Source organism: Cherax quadricarinatus, chromosome 29, assembly GCF_038502225.1.
Source record: "Cherax quadricarinatus isolate ZL_2023a chromosome 29, ASM3850222v1, whole genome shotgun sequence".
NCBI classification, from domain to species: Eukaryota; Metazoa; Arthropoda; class Malacostraca; order Decapoda; family Parastacidae; genus Cherax; species Cherax quadricarinatus.
Window position 1 is genome coordinate 15,750,476 of NC_091320.1, and position 19,853 is coordinate 15,770,328.

A 19,853-nucleotide genomic window follows, 5' to 3' on the forward strand; every position below is an offset into this window, starting at 1 on the left:
TTAAAATATTAATATTAATGTGTGAGAGGTGAGTGGCAGGGTGTTTATTGAATAAAATCAGAATGGCACACCATCATCCTCTAACTTGGCACTTAAAGCAAGAGGCTTACGACTACTCTTTTTATCACAGCTAACCTTAGACGCCATCGTCAATGAGAGCCAACTAGTTAATGAAAGAGTAAACGAGAGAGAGAACGAGATACAGAGTTGAGACAATGTAAGAACACAAACTGAACAGGTAGTGGGCAATCACTTGGTCAGGTGAAATAAATGCGTATTAATGTGTGTCTACTTTTAGTTCATTCATGTACATTTGTAAGAGTTTGTAAAACATTTACCTCAATATTTTTTATTATACAGTGGACCCTCGCATACCGTTGGCATCACATAATGTTAAATCTGCATACCGATACATTTTATCACTAAAATTTTGCCTCGCATACCGCTAAAAAACTCGCTCAACGCTATTCGTCCTAGATGCTTCTAATGTGCGGCCTGAGCCAGCTTCACATGTTCCGCCGGTGGCATTGTTTACAAGCCAGCCTCCGCGGTAACATCCAAGCATACAATCGGAACATTTCGTATTATTACAGCGTTTTTGGTGATTTCATCTGCAAAATAAGTGACCATGGGCCCCAAGAAAGCCTCTAGTGCTAACCCAGTGGTAAAAAGGGTGAGAAATACTATCATACCACAGTCAGCTGCTGCTGCACCATGGTCAGCTGTTGCTTGACGAGTCAGCTGTTGCTGGATCAGTCAGCTGCTGCTGCACCACGATCAGCTGTTGTTGGACGAGTCAGCTGTTGCTGAATCAGTCAGCTGCTGCTGCACCACGAGCAGCTGTTGCTGGACCAGTCAGCTGTTGCTGGATCAGTCAGCTGCTGCTGCACCATGATCAGCTGTTGCTGGACCAGTCAGCTGTTGCTGGATCAGTTAGCTGCTGCTGCACCACGATCAGCTGTTGCTGGATCAGTCAGCTGCTGCTGCACCACGATCAGCTGTTGCTGGACCAGTCAGCTGTTGCTGGATCAGTCAGCTGCTGCTGCACCACGATCAGCTGTTGTTGGACCAGTCAGCTGTTGCTGAATCAGTCAGCTGCTGCTGCACCACAATCAACTGTTGCTGGACCAGTCAGCTGTTGCTGGATCAGTTAGCTGATGCTGCACCACAATCAGCTGTTGCTGGATCAGTCAGCTGTTGCTGGATCAGTCAGCTGTTGCTGGACCAGTCAGCTGTTGCTGGATCAGTCAACTGTTGCTGGACCAGTCAGCTGTTGCTGGACCAGTCAGCTGTTGCTGGACCAGTCAGCTGTTGCTGGACCAGTCAGCTGTTGCTGGATCTGTCAGCTGTTGCTGGATCTGTCAGCTGTTGCTGGATCTGTCAGCTGTTGCTGGATCAGTCAGCTGTTGCTGGATCAGTCAGCTGTTGCTGGATCAGTCAGCTGTTGCTGGATCAGTCAGCTGTTGCTGGATCAGTCAGCTGTTGCTGGATCAGTCAGCTGTTGCTGGATCAGTCAGCTGTTGCTGGACCAGTCAGCTGTTGCTGGACCAGTCAGCTGTTGCTGGACCAGTCAGCTGTTGCTGGACCAGTCAGCTGTTGCTGGACCAGTCAGCTGTTGCTGGACCAGTCAGCTGTTGCTGGACCAGTCAGCTGTTGCTGGATCAGTCAGCTGTTGCTGGATCAATCAGCTGTTGCTGGACCAGTCAGCTGTTGCTGGACCAGTCAGCTGTTGCTGGATCAGTCAGCTGCTGCTGCACCACGGTCAGCTGCTGTTGCACCATCAGCTGTTTCTGAACATGACTCGTCCCGAACCTGTCCGTCCAGCCTGAGCGCCTGCCTTGCCGTCATTGTTTACAAGCCAGGGTGGCCGGTTGCATGCATACATTCGATACATTTTGTATTATTCCATTATTTATAGTGCTTGTAACTGCTAAATAAGCCACCATGGGCCCAAAGAAAGCTTCTAGTGCCAACCCTGTGGTAAAAAGGGTGATAAATACTATCGTACCACAGTCAGCTGCTGCTGCTGCACCACGGTCAGCTGATAAATTGGACCAGTCAGCTGTTGCTGCACCACAGCTGCTGCTGCATCACAGCTGCAGCTGCACCATGGTCAGCTGTTACTGCACCCAGCTGCTGCTGCACCATGGTCAGCTGCACCACAGCTGTTGTTGCTGCACCACCGTCAGCTGTATTACTCGAAGATGTGGAGAGAGTGTTGTTGGTGTGGCTTAACGTGAAACAATTACCGAGAAACAATTAACCCCAGAGGGTTAGCCACCCAGGATAACCCAAGAAAGTCAGTGCATCATCGAGGACTCTAACTTATTTCCATTGGGGTCCTTAATCTTGTCTCCCAGGATGCAACCCACACCAGTCAACTAACACCCAGGTGAACAGGGAAAAATGCCTGGAACTAGTGCTCATATTGGTGAATTTAAAGCCAGCAAAGGTTGGTTTGAGAGATTTAAGAATCGTAGTGGCATACACAGTGTGATAAGGCGTGTTCTGGAAGAAAATGCCAAACAGGACCTACAGTACTCAGGAGGAAAAGGCACTCCCAGGACACAGTGTCTCATCAGTCATTGCTGCATCTTCAATAAAGGTAAGTGTCATTTATTCTTCATTTAGTAGAGTAGTACATGCACAATATATACTGTGCATGTACTACTCTACTATTGTGCATGTATCCTTCTCTTTGTGTGTAGGAAAATGTATATTTCATGTGGTTAAAATTTTTTGTTCATACTTTTGGGTGTCTTGCACGGATTAACTTGATTTCCATTATTTCTTATGGGGAAAATTCATTCGCATAACGATAATTTAGCATAACAATGAGCTCTCATGAACGGATTAATATCGTTATGCAGGGGTCCACTGTAATAATAATTACCTCACAATATAAATACTCTTACATTGTGTACAAGTTGTACAAGTTAGTTCAGAATAAACAAACATCAACACACCATTTTTAGAGTGAAAATAATAATAATAATAATAATAATAATATTAATAATAATAATAATTAATAATAATATATTATTATTATAATAAAAAGCACTAAACCCACAAGGGTCGTGAATTGCTATATATAAAGGCATACGAAAAGATTATTTTTCTACAGTTACCCCCCAGTGTTTGACTAGAGAAAACGTAATTCTTCCGACACTACCTGCACCGCTGCTTTGTAAACAAATCTCATATTTACATCAATTTTTATTCTGTGAGTGTATGTATCATGTTTATATGCTATGTAATGGGTTTCATATATAATTTTGAGGAAAATATCATAGATGGATTAATGAAAATGCCTATATTGATGTAAAATAAGACATTTAGTGTGCCCAAGAGTGATTATTATTATGTAGTATTGGGGCGTCATGAGTAGAGAGACTCTTAGCGATTTTAATGTGTACCTGCACACCAGCACAGTGTGTAAGTGTATTTAGGTACAGGTACACATAAGTATAATTATCAGAGTACGTATAAAATATGCAGTAACTTTAAAACACTTGAAATTTTGGAAAGTTTCCTGACATAATAGATGTAGTCACGGAAAATGTGAAAAACCGATTGGGGGGCGCTGTATTTGAAAGACCGCTTGCCGTATAGCAATTTTGGTCATAATTTGACATCGCCGTATTAGCGGAACGCCATAAGGTAAAACGCCGTAAAGCAGGGCCTTGTTGTATATTATTATACTATTATTATTATACGTATTATTATTATTATTATTATTATTATTATTATTATTATTATTATAGAAATAATTTGTAATTTTTATTCCCATAAAAAATATAAGATTTACTGTTATTTCTTATTGCAATAATTGTATAAATAATGTCAACCCATTCACGACTGGATATTGGAATAGACAGTGACGTCATTTGTTTACTCTGAAACAGCCAAGCAATGGACCATTTCTCCTATGTTGAGCTCAATTTCAAGGCACTTTGTCGTGAAGCAATCAAAATTATATCTATTTCTGTAATACATCTTCCATTCTATCAAATGAGACCAAAAAAACGAGAATACAGTGGACCCCCGCTTAACGATCACCTCCCAATGCGACCAATTATGTAAGTGTATTTATGTAAGTGCGTTTGTACGTGTATGTTTGGGGGTCTGAAATGGACTAATCTACTTCACAATATTCCTTATGGGAACAAATTCGGTCAGTACTGGCACCTGAACATACTTCTGGAATGAAAAAATATCGTTAACCGGGGGTCCACTGTACAACCATAAAAACCATTCAAAATTACCGCTAAGGGGTGGCTAATTGCTAAGAAGTGAACTCCATTATTTATTCTTAGATTTATTTCATTTTTGGTGTACATTAAGAAGCATCTTTCCTTCATACATTGCCCAAGTTTCAATAAGATAGTCCAACAAACAAATGAGATACAATTCCTGAGATCAAGAGCAAGAGCCCCTCACCAGTGTCAAGGAACCTGCCTTGAGGTCTGCTCGCTTGTGGAAATTTTGCTCTCTTATGGAGGCAAAAAATTGACCCATCGACTGCTCATATTTGGAAAATCTCGCACATGGACACGCTCGTAAGTAGAGGTTCCACTGTACTCAATATTTAACTTAACCAAAAAATCTCCCAATTACCTAAATCTTAAAACTTCAAAACAAGATGCCCAAAGTTCATACATTGATTAATACTACATTGTAGTAAAAATACCTACCCAAAACAATAGTGCTTTACACCCAATTGTAGCATTCTCATACTGTTAACTACTTTCAACAGCTCACAATGTTATATTCCCATAATATAATTTCAATATTTATTATTGAAACTACTGTAATTTGAGTACAACTAATGTCTTCTATAAATAAAAGCAGATGTACAACTTCAACATTTTCAGGGTCGGCAGGCCCTCTGCTGAACTTGTTCTCTGGGTTGGAAATTTTTTGAAAAAAAAAAAAAATAATTTTTTATATGAAATGATAGAGAATATTTTCCCGATCATAATGACACCAAAAGTATGAAATTTGATGGAAAACTTAAGGAATTATGCTCTTGCAAAGTTAGCGGTCTTGACAATGTTTACACATCGGTGATTTCGCCTACTTTGAGCCCTATTTTCAGCCAATTCCAATGTACCAGTCGATAAAAATCATAACCATTTCACTAGAACTCCATGTTTTCTATCGAATGAGTACAAGAAACCACCCCATTTACCGATTTCAACTATCCAATAAAGTGGTCAGAAATTGGCAATTTTGCCAATTTCACACAAATTTCAAAGGATGCCAATTTCCAGATAGGGTCCAGAATAAACAAGACAGACATTCCTTGCACTAAAATAACACTTTTTCTGTTCATTAGTCACATCCCCACGCCCCTCTTACATTTCTTTTGCATTCCACTTTGAATTTGTATTCTCACAAAAAAAATAGAAGATTTACTGTTATGCAGACTACTGCATTAGTATAGAAATGGTATAAATAATATCAGCACACTAGTAAAAGAATATTAGACTCACCAGTTGACATGTATTGGATGCGTGGCATGATTTGTTTACTTTTAAACTTTGGCAAAAATCAAGCATTTCTGCTACTTTGAGCTCAATTTCAAGATAGTTTTCATTGTGAAACCAGTCAAAATCATCTCAGTTTCCATAATATGTCTTCCATTCTATAAAATGAGACCAGGAAAACTAGAATACAACCATAAATAGCATACGAAAATACACTGCAAAGTCGCTGTTTTAAAGCAAAAACACGGTCGGAGTTTTTTTTTTTCTCATTATGCACTGTGTGCTGCAGGATTTTTTTTTATACTGTGCACACTGACCACATAGACCTATTCTTTCGCATGTAGGCCTACTAGCTTTTTCTCACTAGATTTGAAGGTGCTAGAATTTGTGTACTAGTATGGCACCAACCCTGGCATGCAAGCCGTACTAGTACTCCACCAACCCTGAAAGGGTTAACAAACTATTATCAATTTATTTGGTATTAAGCAGTCTTTAAGCCATTAAATTAAGTCTGCCCATACTGCCTAGGCATGATAGTGGCTCTTTGCATTGCAACTCATTATTGTAATTTCATATTCTCAATGTAATCTTGCAAAGTAGTAAAATTTGTTTGTTTGAACAGTGCATTTTAATATAGAGTACAAAATGGAGAACATTTGATTTCAGATTCTGGTTGGAGATGCCCTGCATGTCAAAGCTCCACCCCAAAGGTTCCAAATGCATACAGATGCTTCTGTGCAAAAGTTAGAGAACCTGAGTGGAATCGGCGTGACATAGCCCATTCTTGTGGAGAGATATGTGGACGAAGTCGTAAGATTGAGTGGTGTAAACATAAGTGTAATATTCTTTGCCATCCAGGACCATGTCCACCCTGTACAGCCTTTATCAAAAAGTAAGTTTTTTTTATTTCTTTATATAATTATTTTTTATATAATTTTTTTTATTCAATGATTATGTGGATTAAAGTAAGGGTCGGATGTGTAAAGTGGGTCATAATAAGTGTGTATGCACCTGGAGAAGAGAGGAGTGTAGAGGAGAGAGAGAGAGATTTTGGGAGATGTTAAGCAAGTGTGTAGGGACTTTTGAGTCAAGTGAGAGAGTAATTGTGGTAGGGGTGGCATTTATATGCATTTATAAGTGGAATAAATGGTGTTCTGCTTTCCGGCGGTAGCCTGGAACCTAACCTGCCATATAAGTGGGGCCCTACTGTCCTGTGTTTTAAGTTTAATGGAGAGTCATTATTTCTAGACAGTGCCCCAGAAATGCTCAATTTTATCTCTTACATCAAGTGTTGAGAGAGAGGGTGTGGCAGGCAAGTTTGGGGTGCTAGGTGTAAATGATAATAGGGAGCATTTGATTGAACTTTGTATAGAAAGGGGTTTGGTTATAGGTAACACATATTTTAAGAAAAAGAGGATAAATAAGTACGTATATAAGATATGATATAGGGCATAAGGACAGTAGTTTGATGGATTACGTATTGGTAAATAAAAGACTGTTGGGTAGACTTCAGGATATGCATGTTTGTAGAGGGGCCACAGATATATCAGATCACTTTTTACTTGTAGCTACAGTGAGAGTAAAAGGCAGATGGGATACAAGGAAAATAGAAGCAGCAAGTAAGAGAAGAGGTGAAGGTTTATAAACTATAGGAGGAGGCAGTTAGGGTAAGATATAAACAACTGTTGGAGGATAGATGGGCTAGTGAGAGTACAGGCAGTGAGGTAGAAGATGTATGGGGTAAGTTTAAGAATATAGTGTTAGTGTTCAGCAGAAGTTTGTGGTTCCATGAAAGTGGGTGGAAGAGGGAAGAAGAGAAGTTGGTGGAATGATATAAAGAGAGTAGTAAGAGAGAAAGTTAGCATATGAGAGGTCTTTACAAAGTAGAAGTGATACAAGGTGGGAGGAGTATATGGAGAGAAAGAGAGGTTAAGAGAGTGGTGAAGCAGTGTAAAAAGAGAGCAAATGAGAGAGCAGGTGAGATGTTATCAACAAATTTTATTGAAAATAAGAAAAAGTTTTGGAGTGAGATTAATAAATTGAGAATGCCTAGAGAATGAATTGATTTGTTAGTTAAAAATAGGAGAGGAGAGTTATTAAGCGGAGAGTTAGAGGTATCGGGAAGATGGAGGGAATACTTTGAGGAATTGTTAAATGTTGATGAAGATAAGGAAGCTGTGATTTCGTGTATAGGGCAAGGAGGAATGACATCTTATAGGAGTGAGGAAGAACCAGGTGTGAGTGTGGGGAAAGTGCATGGGGCAGTGGGTAGAATGAAAGGGGGAAAAGTAACTGGGATTGATGGGATAAAGATAGAAATGTTAAAAGCAGGTAGGTATATAGTTTTGGAGGGGTTAATGTTTTTATTTAACCCATAAATGGTCAAACGTATATATACGTTAGTACCGCTAGTGCTCCAAACGTAGATCAACGTTTTATTTTTCCTGCCTCCAGATTTGGCACAATTGGCCTCAGCTGCCTGGCCAGCATAGAATGGGTCTTAACACTTGGTGTGTGCAGTGTTAAAAAAATCTGGGACCACTTACATAAGAACATAAGAAAGGACGATCACTGCAGCAGGCCTGTTGGCCCATACTTGGCAGGTCCTTTACAATCCCTCCCGCTAACAAAACATTTGCCCAACCTAATTTTCAATGCTACCCAAGAAATAAGCTCTGATAACTCTATCCACTCATTTGCAAGTCCCACTCAAATCCAATCCCTCTAATTGATATATTTTTTTTTTTTTTTTCAACAAGTCGGCCGTCTCCCACCGAGGCAGGGTGACCCAAAAAAGAAAGAAAATCCCCAAAAAGAAAATACTTTCATCATCATTCAACACTTTCACCACACTTGCACATTATCACTGTTTTTGCAGAGGTGCTCAGAATACAACAGTTTAGAAGCATACACATATAAAGATGCACAACATATCCCTCCAAACTGCCAATATCCCAAACCCCTCCTTTAAAGTGCAGGCATTGTACTTCCCATTTCCAGGACTCAAGTCCGACTATATGAAAATAACCGGTTTCCCTGAATCCCTTCACTAAATATTACCCTGCTCACACTCCAACAGATCGTCAGGTCGCAAGTATCATTCGTCTCCATTCACTCCTATCTAACACGCTCACGCACGCTTGCTGGAAGTCCAAGCCCCTTGCCCACAAAACCTCCTTTACCCCCTCTCTCCAACCCTTTCGAGGACGACCCCTACCCCGCCTTCCTTCCCCTATAGATTTATATGCTTTCCATGTCATTCTACTTTGATCCATTCTCTCTAAATGACCAAACCACCTCAACAACCCCTCTTCTGCCCTCTGACTAATACTTTTATTAACTCCACACCTTTTCCTAATTTCCACACTCCGAATTTTCTGCATAATATTTACACCACACATTGCCCTTAAACAGGACATCTCCACTGCCTCCAACCGTCTCCTCGCTGCTGCATTTACCACCCAAGCTTCACACCCATATAAGAGTGTTGGTACTACTATACTTTCATACATTCCCTTCTGATATATTTATCCAACCTAAATTTGAAACTACCCAAAGTCCTAGCCTCAATAACCCAACTAGGTAGACTGTTCCACTCATCAACTACCCTATTTCCAAACCAATACTTTCCCATGTCCTTTCTAAATCTAAACTTGTCTAATTTAAATCCATTATTGTGGGTTCTCTCCTGGAGAGAGATTCTCAAGACCTTATTAATATCCCCTTTATTAATACCCATCTTCCACTTATACACTTCGATCATGTCTCCCCTCATTCTTTGTCTAACAAGTGAATGTAATTTAAGAGTCTTCAATCTTTCTTCATAAGGAAGATTTCTAATGCTATGTATTAACTTGGTCATTCTACACTTAATGTTTTCTAACGAATTTATGTCCATTCTGTAATATGGAGACCAGAACTGAGCTGCATAGTCAAGGTGAGGCCTTACTAATGATGTATAAAGCTGCAGTATAACCTCTGGACTTCTGTTGCTTACACTTCTTGATATAAATCCCAATAATCTATTTGTTTTATTACGTACGCTTAGGCACTGCTGTCTTGGTTTAAGGTTGCTGCTCACCATAACCCCCAAGTCCTTTTCACAATCTGTATAGCTAAGTTCTACATTATTTAACTTATAAGTGCTAGGGTTATGGACACTCCTGAGCTTCAGAGCCTTGCATTTTTCTACATTGAACTGCATCTGCCACTTTTCTGACCAAGAATAGAGTTTGTCTAAATCCTCCTGAAGTTCCCTAACATCTACGTTTGAGTCAGTTATCCTATCCATCTTTGTGTCATCGGCGAATTTGCTCATATCACTAGTAATACCCTCATCAAGGTCATAGATATATATTATAAACAACAACGGGCCCAAGACTGATCCCTGTGGAACCCCACTTGTTACAGATCCCCACTCGGATTTAACGACATTGATGGACACACTCTGCTTCCTGTCTGTGAGCCATGACTCGATCCATGAGAGCACTTTTTCCCCAATGCCATGAGCTGCCACTTTCTTTAACAGTCTTTGGTGTGGAACTCTATCAAAAACCTTACTAAAATCTAAGTAAATAATATCAAATTCTTTATCGTGATCAACGGCCTCAAAAGCTTTACTGAAGAAAGTTAATAAATTAGTTTGCCAAGAATGGCCTCTCGTGAATCCATGCTGAGTATCATTAATCAAGCTATGCTTATCGAGATGGCTTCTTATAATCTCAGCTATAATTGACTCTAGTAATTTGCCTACAATTGAGGTCAGGCTTATTGGGCGGTAATTTGACGGTAACGACTTGCAACCCCTGCATTAAAAATAGGAATTACATTAGCCATCTTCCACATATCAGACACTACACCTGTTTGAAGAGATAAATTAAAAATATTAGTTAATGGTTCACAGAGTTCCATTTTGCATTCCTTAAGAACCCTTGAAAAAAGCTCATCAGGACCCGGCGACTTATTTTGCTTCAGTCTGTCTATCTGCTTAACAACCATTTCACTAGTGACTGTGGTGTTACATAATTTATCTTCTTCAGGCCCACTATAAAAATTAATTACTGGAATATTGTTAGTGTCTTCTTGTGTAAAAACCGAGAGAAAATAATTGTTTAAAATCGAGCACATTTCATTCTCTTTGTCAGTAAGATGCCCATAGTTATTTTTAAGGGGACCTATCTTATCTCTAACTTTTGTTCTATAGACCTGGAAAAAACTTTTTGGGTTAGTTTTCAAATCCCTAGGAACTTTAATTTCATAGCCCCTTTTAGGTTTTCTTATCCCCTTTTTAATATCCCTCTTAATGTCAATATATTGATTCAAAAGATGACCCTCACCTCTTTTGATACGCCTATAAATTCCCTTCTTATGCCCTAGTAGATATTTCAGCCTATTATTCATCCATTTTGGGTCATTTCTATTTGATCTAATTTCTTTATACGGGATAAACGTCTTTTGAGCAGCATATATAGTGTACAGAAAACTTTCATATTGATAGCTCTCTTCGTTACCCCAGTCAACAGATGATAAGTGTTCTCTAAGCCCATCGTAATCTGCTAAGCAAAAATCTGGGACTGTTACTGAGTTATCCCTACTATCATACTTCCATTCAATGCTAAATGTAATTGATTTGTGGTCGCTAGCACCCAGTTCTTCTGAAATTTCTGAATTATTAACAAGGGATTCATTGTTTGCCAGAGCTAAGTCAAGCAGGTTATTTCCCCTTGTAGGCTCTGTCACAAACTGCTTCAAAAAACAATCCTGAACTACTTCTAAGAAGTCGTATGATTCTAAATTCCCAGTCAAGAAATTCCAATCAATATGACTAAAGTTAGTCTCCTAGAATTATTACATTATCGTGCGTTGTGGCTTTAGCAATTTCCTCCCATAGTAGTCTCCCATAGTCCCTATCTAAGTTTGGGGGACAGTATATCACACCTAAAATAAATTTTTCATGCCCCTCTGAAAATTCTATCCAAATAGACTCTGTACGTGTTACTTCAGACTTAATACCCGTTTTTATGCAACAGTTCAAGCGATCTCGGACATACAATGCCACCCCACCCCCCTTCCCAATACTTCTATCTACTTGGAACAATTTAAAACCCTGTAAGTGACATTCCGCAGGCATGTCCCGACTTTTTGAATTAAACCACGTCTCAGTTATGGCATACACAAGGGGGATTACCAGTAGACCCTAGGCTGTTTTGAAGAAGGCTCTGGACAGGCACCTAAAGTCAGTACCTGACCAGCTGGGCTGTGGTTTGTATGTCAGGTTGCATGCGGCCAACAGTAGCAGCCTGATTGAACAGGTCCTGATCCACCATGAAGCCTGGTCACAGACCGAGCTGCGGGGGCGTTGACCCCCAAAACCCTCTCCAGGTATACTAATTTTTATAATGGTCTTGAGGGTGCACAGATGTTTTACACACACAAAAGTACCGTGTGTTGATTTAACCTAGGATAACCAAATAAAATCAGACATTGTGACTTTCTCCAACTGTTTCACAGACAACAGTTTGACAACAGTTGGTACATTATAACTTACACAACCTAACATCAAGAGGTTGTTTCCTTGAGGACAACACATCAGCACTTGAAGTTTAAAGCCAACCAGAAGATACATTTTTCATTTATTGCACAGAATTCTATAAAATTTGTGCCTACACAGCCCAAGCCCATTTCATGCATCATTAATGAAGATCTCTTAAGATGTCAACCTAGATGAGTACCAATTAATTCACACACAACATTGATAAGACCTTCTGCACAATGTTTGGGAACAGAGCAACTAATGTCCAACTAAATGGTAAACAAAATGAAGGAAAATTCCTAGGTCTATTCCTTGACTGCAACTTAAAATTCAACACCCACATCCAACATATTAAAAAAAGAGTATCCATAAAGAGTTGGCATCCACTCCAAGATACATTACTTTATTCCTCAAACAGCACTACTGGCATTATACTACGTGGTAATCTATCCTTACCTCACCTATGCTATTTGTGCCTAGGGATCCACTACAGCAAGTCACCTTAAGCCAAATGTACTGTGTAACATTCTTTGTCTCCACAGAGACCTCAATTCACCATTCACCTTTTTTCCCTTTCCCCTCATCATTTCTGTGATTCATGTCATCTTTCATAGACACCTGCACCATTAAGTCCATTCCCAGATATCTGAACACATTCACTTCCTCCATACTCCCTCCTTCCAATCTGATATCTAGTCCTAAATTATCTAAAATGTTTCTTACCCTTATCACCTTACTCTTTTCCATGTTCCCTTTAAATGCCTTCTTTTACTTGCCTGCCCAAATTAATCCACTAGCCCTTGCAACATTTCTTAAGACTCTTCCACAAGCACAGTGTCATTGGCAAAAAGAAATTATAAGAACTCCCACTGTTTATTAGATTTTGAATATTTTAATCCCACACCTCTCCTCAGTACCCTAGCAATCATTTCTTTTACAACCCCATCTATAAATATTTTAAACAACGATGGTGACATCATGCATCCTTGTCTAAAACCTACTTTTACTGGAAAATAATCTCCCTCTCTCTCCTACATACCCTAACATGAGCCTCACTTTTTTTTTTTTTTTAACACTGGCCCTCTCCCACTGAGGTGGGGTGGCCTTTAAAAAGAGAAATGCTCCTGGCATTTTAGTTGCCTCTGACGACACTGGAAGACAGGAGGGTCAGGGGAGACGTGATAACGACATCTAAAATACTGCGCGGAATAGACAAGGTGGACAAAGACAGGATGTTCCAGAGATTGTACATGGAAACAAGGGGTCACAATTGGAAGTTGAAGACTCGGATGAGTCAAAGGGATGTTAGGAAGTATTTCTTCAGTCATAGAGTTGTCAGGCAGTGGAATAGCCTAGAAAGTGACGTAGTGGAGGCAGGAACCATACATAGTTTTAAGACGAGATTTGATAAAGCTCAGGAAAAGAGAGGACCCAGTAGCAGTCAGTGAAGAGGCAGGGCCAGGAGCTATGACTCGACCCCTGCAACCACAAATAAGTGAGTACATGGCTTGCAGAGGAAGGATTCGTCTCCATGGAGATGAACTTCACTATCTCATAAAAACTCTTAACTGCTTTCAGTAACCTATCACCTATTCCATACACTTGCAACATCTGCTACATTGGTAAACTGAGATTTACACAGTTCTAAGTGACAAGCTTTGTTTAAACCTTTAACTGTTGTGACCCCTGAAATTAAAAGAGCTGTCTCTGTCGTGATTTAAAAAAAAAAAGAGCATATTTTTCTCCATTAATGAAACCAAAAGAAATTATTTTCTCGTCACTAGCTACTTGCTGAGATATTAACCTGTAAACGGTTCAAACGTAGATGAATGTTCTCACTGCCAGCACTCCAAATATTTTGATTTTTTTTAATTAAAGAGGGCAATTTTCTGTGTAATAAGACCCAAAAAAAAATTAGAGTCAGCACTTACCAAGCTATAAGGCTGCAAAGTTGGTGCTGGATGCTCACCTGATGGCAACATGCAGTCCTGCCACTTGCAGAAATGTTGTTGATATACCTTTTTTTTCCTCATTTTTTTATTTTATATAATTTTCATGCTCTGATAATTACAATTTGTCATAGTTCTTGTGATTTCATGGCTGGTCTTTGTTCTGACACTAATAATAGGTACTGAAATAGTACTCAAATAATGACAAACACACTGACAGGTGAACATTTTCACTTACCTGGGTCACATATTATTGGCTAGAAATATATACAAAGTATTTATAGGTCCCAGCAATGTTTTAAGCATGCTGGAGTATACAGTATAACTCCAGTTTTCATCTGGTCCGAATATTGTGCAGTTCGGATTTCAACTACTCTTTTCGGCAAATTTTTACTCTGGGTTTTGCACATTGACTCGGATATCGTCCATATCAGATGCGTCTGCCTGCCTGGGCCGCTGCCGCCTGACTCAGTCTGCCTCTGTCACTTGTCAAGTGAACGATACTCTACGCATTCATTCATTGTTTTTGGTACTTGTTTATTGAGGGCGACTGCGAAATAAGCCACAATGGGGCCAAAGAAAGTTCCGAGTGCCAGCCCTTTGGTAAAGAAGGTGAGAAACACAGTAGAATTCAGGAAAGAGCTTGTACCAAAATAAAAAAGTGGCATATGTGTGGCAATGCTCACCAGACTGTATGGGAAATCCAAATCAACACTGTTCCATCCTGGCAAAGAAAGTAAAAATCAAGGAAGCTGATGTTGCAAAAGGGGGTAAATATGCTAATGAAACAGAGATCACAAACGATTGAAGATGTGGAGTTGTTGTTGTGGTGTGGATCATCGAAAAACAGTTAGCAGGAGATAGTGTTGTGGAGGGGATAATTTGTGTAAAGGCAAGGCAGTTGCATGCAGATCTCATAAAGAATATGCCAACAAGTCTTCAATAAAGGTAAAAGTGATTTAAATGTTCATTTATCCATTAAAATTAGTGCTTTATATTTCTCGATGTTTTCTGTATGTAAAATTAGTTATTTTCTATAAATTTTTTTTTTTTTTTTTTGGGTGTCTGGAACGGATTAATTGGATTTACATTATTTCTTACGGGAAATATTACTTTGGTTTTTGTCCATTTTGGATTTCAACCAACCTTCTGGAACGGATTAAGGATGAAAACTGGGGTGCCACTGTATATGAAACTCCTTGAAGTACGGTGTAAGATGAGTCACTCCACTGCTGACAGTGCAGCAGTGGAGTGACATTTAATGATCGTGCACTGCCTTGGCTTTATTTGTTTTCACCGTTTCACATAAACATGTCTGTATCTGTCTCTCTATCTCTGTCTCTGCTTATCTATCTGTCTTCCTGTCTCTGTCTGCTTGTCTCTTTCTGTCTCAGAGAGAGAGCCGCTCATAAACCAACAGGTATTACACACGATGCAGAGTCGTCATGTGTGATTCCTGAACAAGTGAAAATGCCTATTACTTGCCAGTCATGCTTATTATACCTTATATCTACAATCACAGTATAGCACTTTGTCTGAAAATATGGGTTATCCTAGGTAATTTAGACTATGTATAACTGTATTTATGTGTACCTGTGAGACAGAGACAGAGATAGACAGCCAATGTCAATCAGCCAGCCAGCCGGGCTGCCAAACAGATATTACACGTTACAGAATTGTTTCCCTTTAATTAGGGCATAGGTTATAGGACATTTTGGCAGGATAACACTACCAGTGGTATCAAAATTGAAAGGATGTTGCACATGGGTTATTACTGAGGGTTTTGATATTTCCTCGATCACATTCATCTCAAGGCCACTAAACTCAGGGTCAACATCTTAATCCCTGGTGTTTGCCACACTGCTCTAGCTGGCACTCAATTGAACTGGTGCTCCCACAAGGTACTAAGTAGTCCCAGATTTTTTTAATACGGCACACACCAAGTGTTAAGACCCATGACTCACGAAATTGTAATGACACGATTGCAAACAAACCATACCACGAGTGGGAATAGAACCCGCGATCAGAGAGTTTCAGAACTCCAGACTGTCATGTTAGCCACTGGACCAGCTAGCCACAATAAGATTCGTCCAACTAGGTATATTTCTACACCATAGGAAGGTTAGCATAGGCGCCACTTTTATTTTTTCAACACACCAGCTGTATCCCACCGAGGCAGGGTGACCTAAAAAGAAAAATGAAATTTTCCCTTTTTAAATTTAGTAATTTATACAGGAGAAGGGTTACTAGCTCCTTGCTCCCGGAATTGTAGTCATCTCTCACGACACGCATGGCTAACGGAGGAAGAATTCTTCTTCACTACCCCATGGAGATTAACGTTTATTGTTTAATATATTTATTGATGGGGTTATAAAAGAAGTAAATGCTAGGGTGTTCGGGAGAGGGGTGGGATTAAATTATGGGGAATCAAATTCAAAATGGGAATTAACACAGTTACTTTTTGCTGATGATACTGTGCTTATGGGAGATTATAAAGAAAAATTGCAAAGGTTAGTGGATGAGTTTGGGAATGTGTGTAAAGGTAGAAAGTTGAAAGTGAACATAGAAAAGAGTAAGGTGATGAGGGTATCAAATGATTTAGATAAAGAAAAATTGGATATCAAATTGGGGAGGAGGAGTATGGAAGAAGTAAATGTTTTCAGATACTTGGGAGTTGATGTGTCGGCGGTTTGGATTTATGAAGGATGAGGTTAATCATAGAATTGATGAGGGAAAAAAGGTGAGTGGTGCATTGAGGTATATGTGGAGTCAAAAAACGTTATCTATGGAGGCAAAGAAGGGGATGTATGAAAGTATAGTAGTACCAACACTCTTATATGGGTGTGAAGCTTAGGTGGTAAATGCAGCAGCGAGGAGACGGTTGGAGGCAGTGGAGATGTCCTCTCTAAGGGCAATGTGTGGTGTAAATATTATGAAGAAAATTAGGAGTGTGGAAATTAGGAAAAGGCGTGGAGTTAATAAAAGTATTAATCAGAGGGCAGAAGAGGGGTTGTTGAGGTGGTTTGGTCATTTAGAGAGAATGGATCAAAGTAGAATGACATGGAAAGCATATAAATCTATAGGGGAAGGAAGGCGAGGTAGGGGTCGTCGTCGAAAGGGTTGGAGAGAGGGGGTAAAGGAGGTTTTGTGGGCAAGGGGCTTGGACTTCCAGCAAGCATGCGTGAGCATGTTAGATAGGAGTGAATGGAGACGAATGGTACTTGGGACCTGACGATCTGTTGGAGTGTGAGCAGGGTAATATTTAGTGAAGGAATTCAGGGAAACCGGTTATTTTCATATAGTCGGACTTGAGTCCTGGAAATGGGAAGTACAATGCCTGCACTTTAAAGGAGGGGTTTGGGATATTGGCAGTTTGGAGGGATATGTTGTGTATCTTTATATGTGTATGCTTCTAAACTGTTGTATTCTGAGCACCTCTGCAAAGACGGTGATTATGTGTGGGTGTGGTGAAAGTGTTGAATGATGATGAAAGTATTTTCTTTTTGGGGATTTTCTTTCTTTTTTGGGTCACCCTGCCTCGATGGGAGACCGCCAACTTGTTGAAAAAAAAAAAAAAGTGTTATATTTCTAAATCATCCAGAAACTTCTCTCTATCTCTCACATATATCTGTGTTATTGACACCAGCATTGCTAATGTATCTACTTTCCCTTAAATATGCTGTGAGCAGTAGATTTTTCCCAAGCCATGAGAGAATAGATGTGTGGGTGAGCATGCACAGTATAAAATAGTCCTCCCACATGCGGTTCAACTTTGAGCTGTTTTCTAAGATTTTTTTTCTGCTTCTTGTTATCAGTTGATAGTGTTGAAGACATACTACTGATGGAGAGATGATTTTGGTCAGTTTCAGGACTAGAAGTATGTAACTTGAAATTGAGCTCAAAGTAGCTGATATATTCAATTGATGGTTTTTGTGAGAATGGGTATGGCCCTTCTACCCACCACCTCCGGTCTGTTTCATGGTTTTTTACTATGTCTGCTTCCATTATTGACACACCATAAACAATGACCAATTATTCCTGGTTATATTTTATTAATCCAAAAAAATGTGGTAAAATTTAGATTTTTTGTATGTGTGTGATGCTGGATTCAAAATGCAAGGCAAGTGTAATATAGAAGAGGCCTGAGGATGTGATTAACCCTTTCAGGGTCCGTGCCGTAGATCTATGGCTATACGTTGAGGGTCCAAACCATAGATCTATGCCAAAATTCTAGTGGCTTCAAATTTAGTGCAAGAAGGCTGGTAGGCCTACATCTGAGAGAATGGGTCTGCGTGGTGTGTGTGTGTGCGCTGTAAACAAAAATTCTAGGTGCCCGCATGGCATTGTGGGAATGCTGCTTCAGTAACCTTTGTTCACCATGCCTTGCCGCAAGGCAGCTCTCACTCCGAAGCGAATTGGGACTCTCCTCTTCGTAACTGATAGTTCTGACTCTGATGGAAGTGGAAATGAAGAAGAATTCTATGGCTTTGATCGATTAGTGACCGAAAGCAATGACCAAGATATCGAAAATAGTGCAGAAAATCCTAACGATCCTCACCCTTCTACCTCTGGTGTGGGCACATCTCAGTCATGTTCAGTTGTACCTTTTCACAAGAGAAAACTAATATTTTTGCATAGCCAGGCCTCAGACTTCAGTAATGATGTTGATAGTGATGTGGACTGTGATTTTATTGCTCTTGATGATCACTCAAGTAGTGATAGTGAGGAATCATATTCACCAGTGAAGCGTCAGTATATACGCCGCCGCATGCGCGTGGGTAGTGTTTCCCATACAATGTCTAAGGGACAGAGTACATCCTGTGGCCGTGCTCCAGGAATAGACAGTGAAAGTGAGGATGATATGGCTGCACTTGGCATGGATAAACCACAGGCATCAGTAGATGGTGGTATTGGTGATAGTGGTAGTGGTGGTGGTAGTGCCATGGCCATGCATGACTCACCAGCCCAGGCTGTGACCCACGCTGCTGACTCCTCAGCTCAAGGACAAAGTGGAGCATCAGTCACCCCCCACCACAACTACAACTACAACCACAACCAGCTTATGATGTCCAGTATCCACCAGCAAACCATATCTGGGATTGGCAGCAAAATCCCAATTTTGTTCCCAATCCCCACCAGTTTGATGGCTCTCAAAGTAGAATCCTACCAACTTGTTCCCTTGGAAACACTGCAAATGAACTGGAATTCTTTGAAATATGCTTTGACCAGCCCTTAATGGAAATTATTGTCAGGGAAAGTAACGAGTATTTTGAGTAAACCATGGCAAATACGTATGATCATACCACCACAGTCAGGACTACACTGGTGGAAAGAGACAACTATGGCTGAAATGTATTTGGTTTTTGCAACAATAATGCTTATGCCTCATGTCTAGAAGCATAATATGAAATCATACTGGTCCACAGATTGGCTAATTTGTACCCCGGCCTTCGGTGAAATCATCCCAGTGAACAGGTTTATTTTACTGTTATGTATGTTGCACTTCTCTGACAAAACCAGGCCTGACAGAAGTGACAGGTTATACAAGATTAGAAATGTTTTTGTTTCTGAAACAAAAGTTCAACGTGTACTTTTATCTATTCAGGAATCTTGTAATTGACGAGTCTTTGATTTTGTTCAAAGGTAGACTGTCGTTCAAGCAGTATATACCGAGCAAGAGGAAACGCTTTGGTATAAAACTGTTTGTACTCTGTGACTGTGACAGTGGCCTGGTATTGGATATTATTGTATACACAGGAAGTAAAACATTGAAAGATACCAGGACGTTATTGGGTATCTCAGGTGACGTAGTGAGAAGCATGATGGCACCTTATCTTGGTAAGGGGCATACATTATATTCTGATAACTGGTACACAAGCCCTT

The 19,853-nt window shown here is 40.0% G+C and overlaps 1 protein-coding gene across 4 annotated transcripts in view; it reads left to right on the forward strand.

Annotated features, from left to right (window-relative positions):
* Positions 1-6,155: 6,155 nt before the first annotated feature.
* The window catches only part of LOC128690369 (protein shuttle craft-like), a gene marked incomplete at its 5' end in the record, with an annotated part of 249,204 nt that continues 235,506 nt past the window's right edge, over positions 6,156-19,853 (forward strand). For all 4 annotated transcript variants that reach the window (XM_070089620.1, XM_070089621.1, XM_070089622.1 and 1 more), the window contains 1 exon segment: positions 6,156-6,381. In XM_070089620.1, coding sequence (XP_069945721.1) covers positions 6,156-6,381 — 226 coding nt within the window.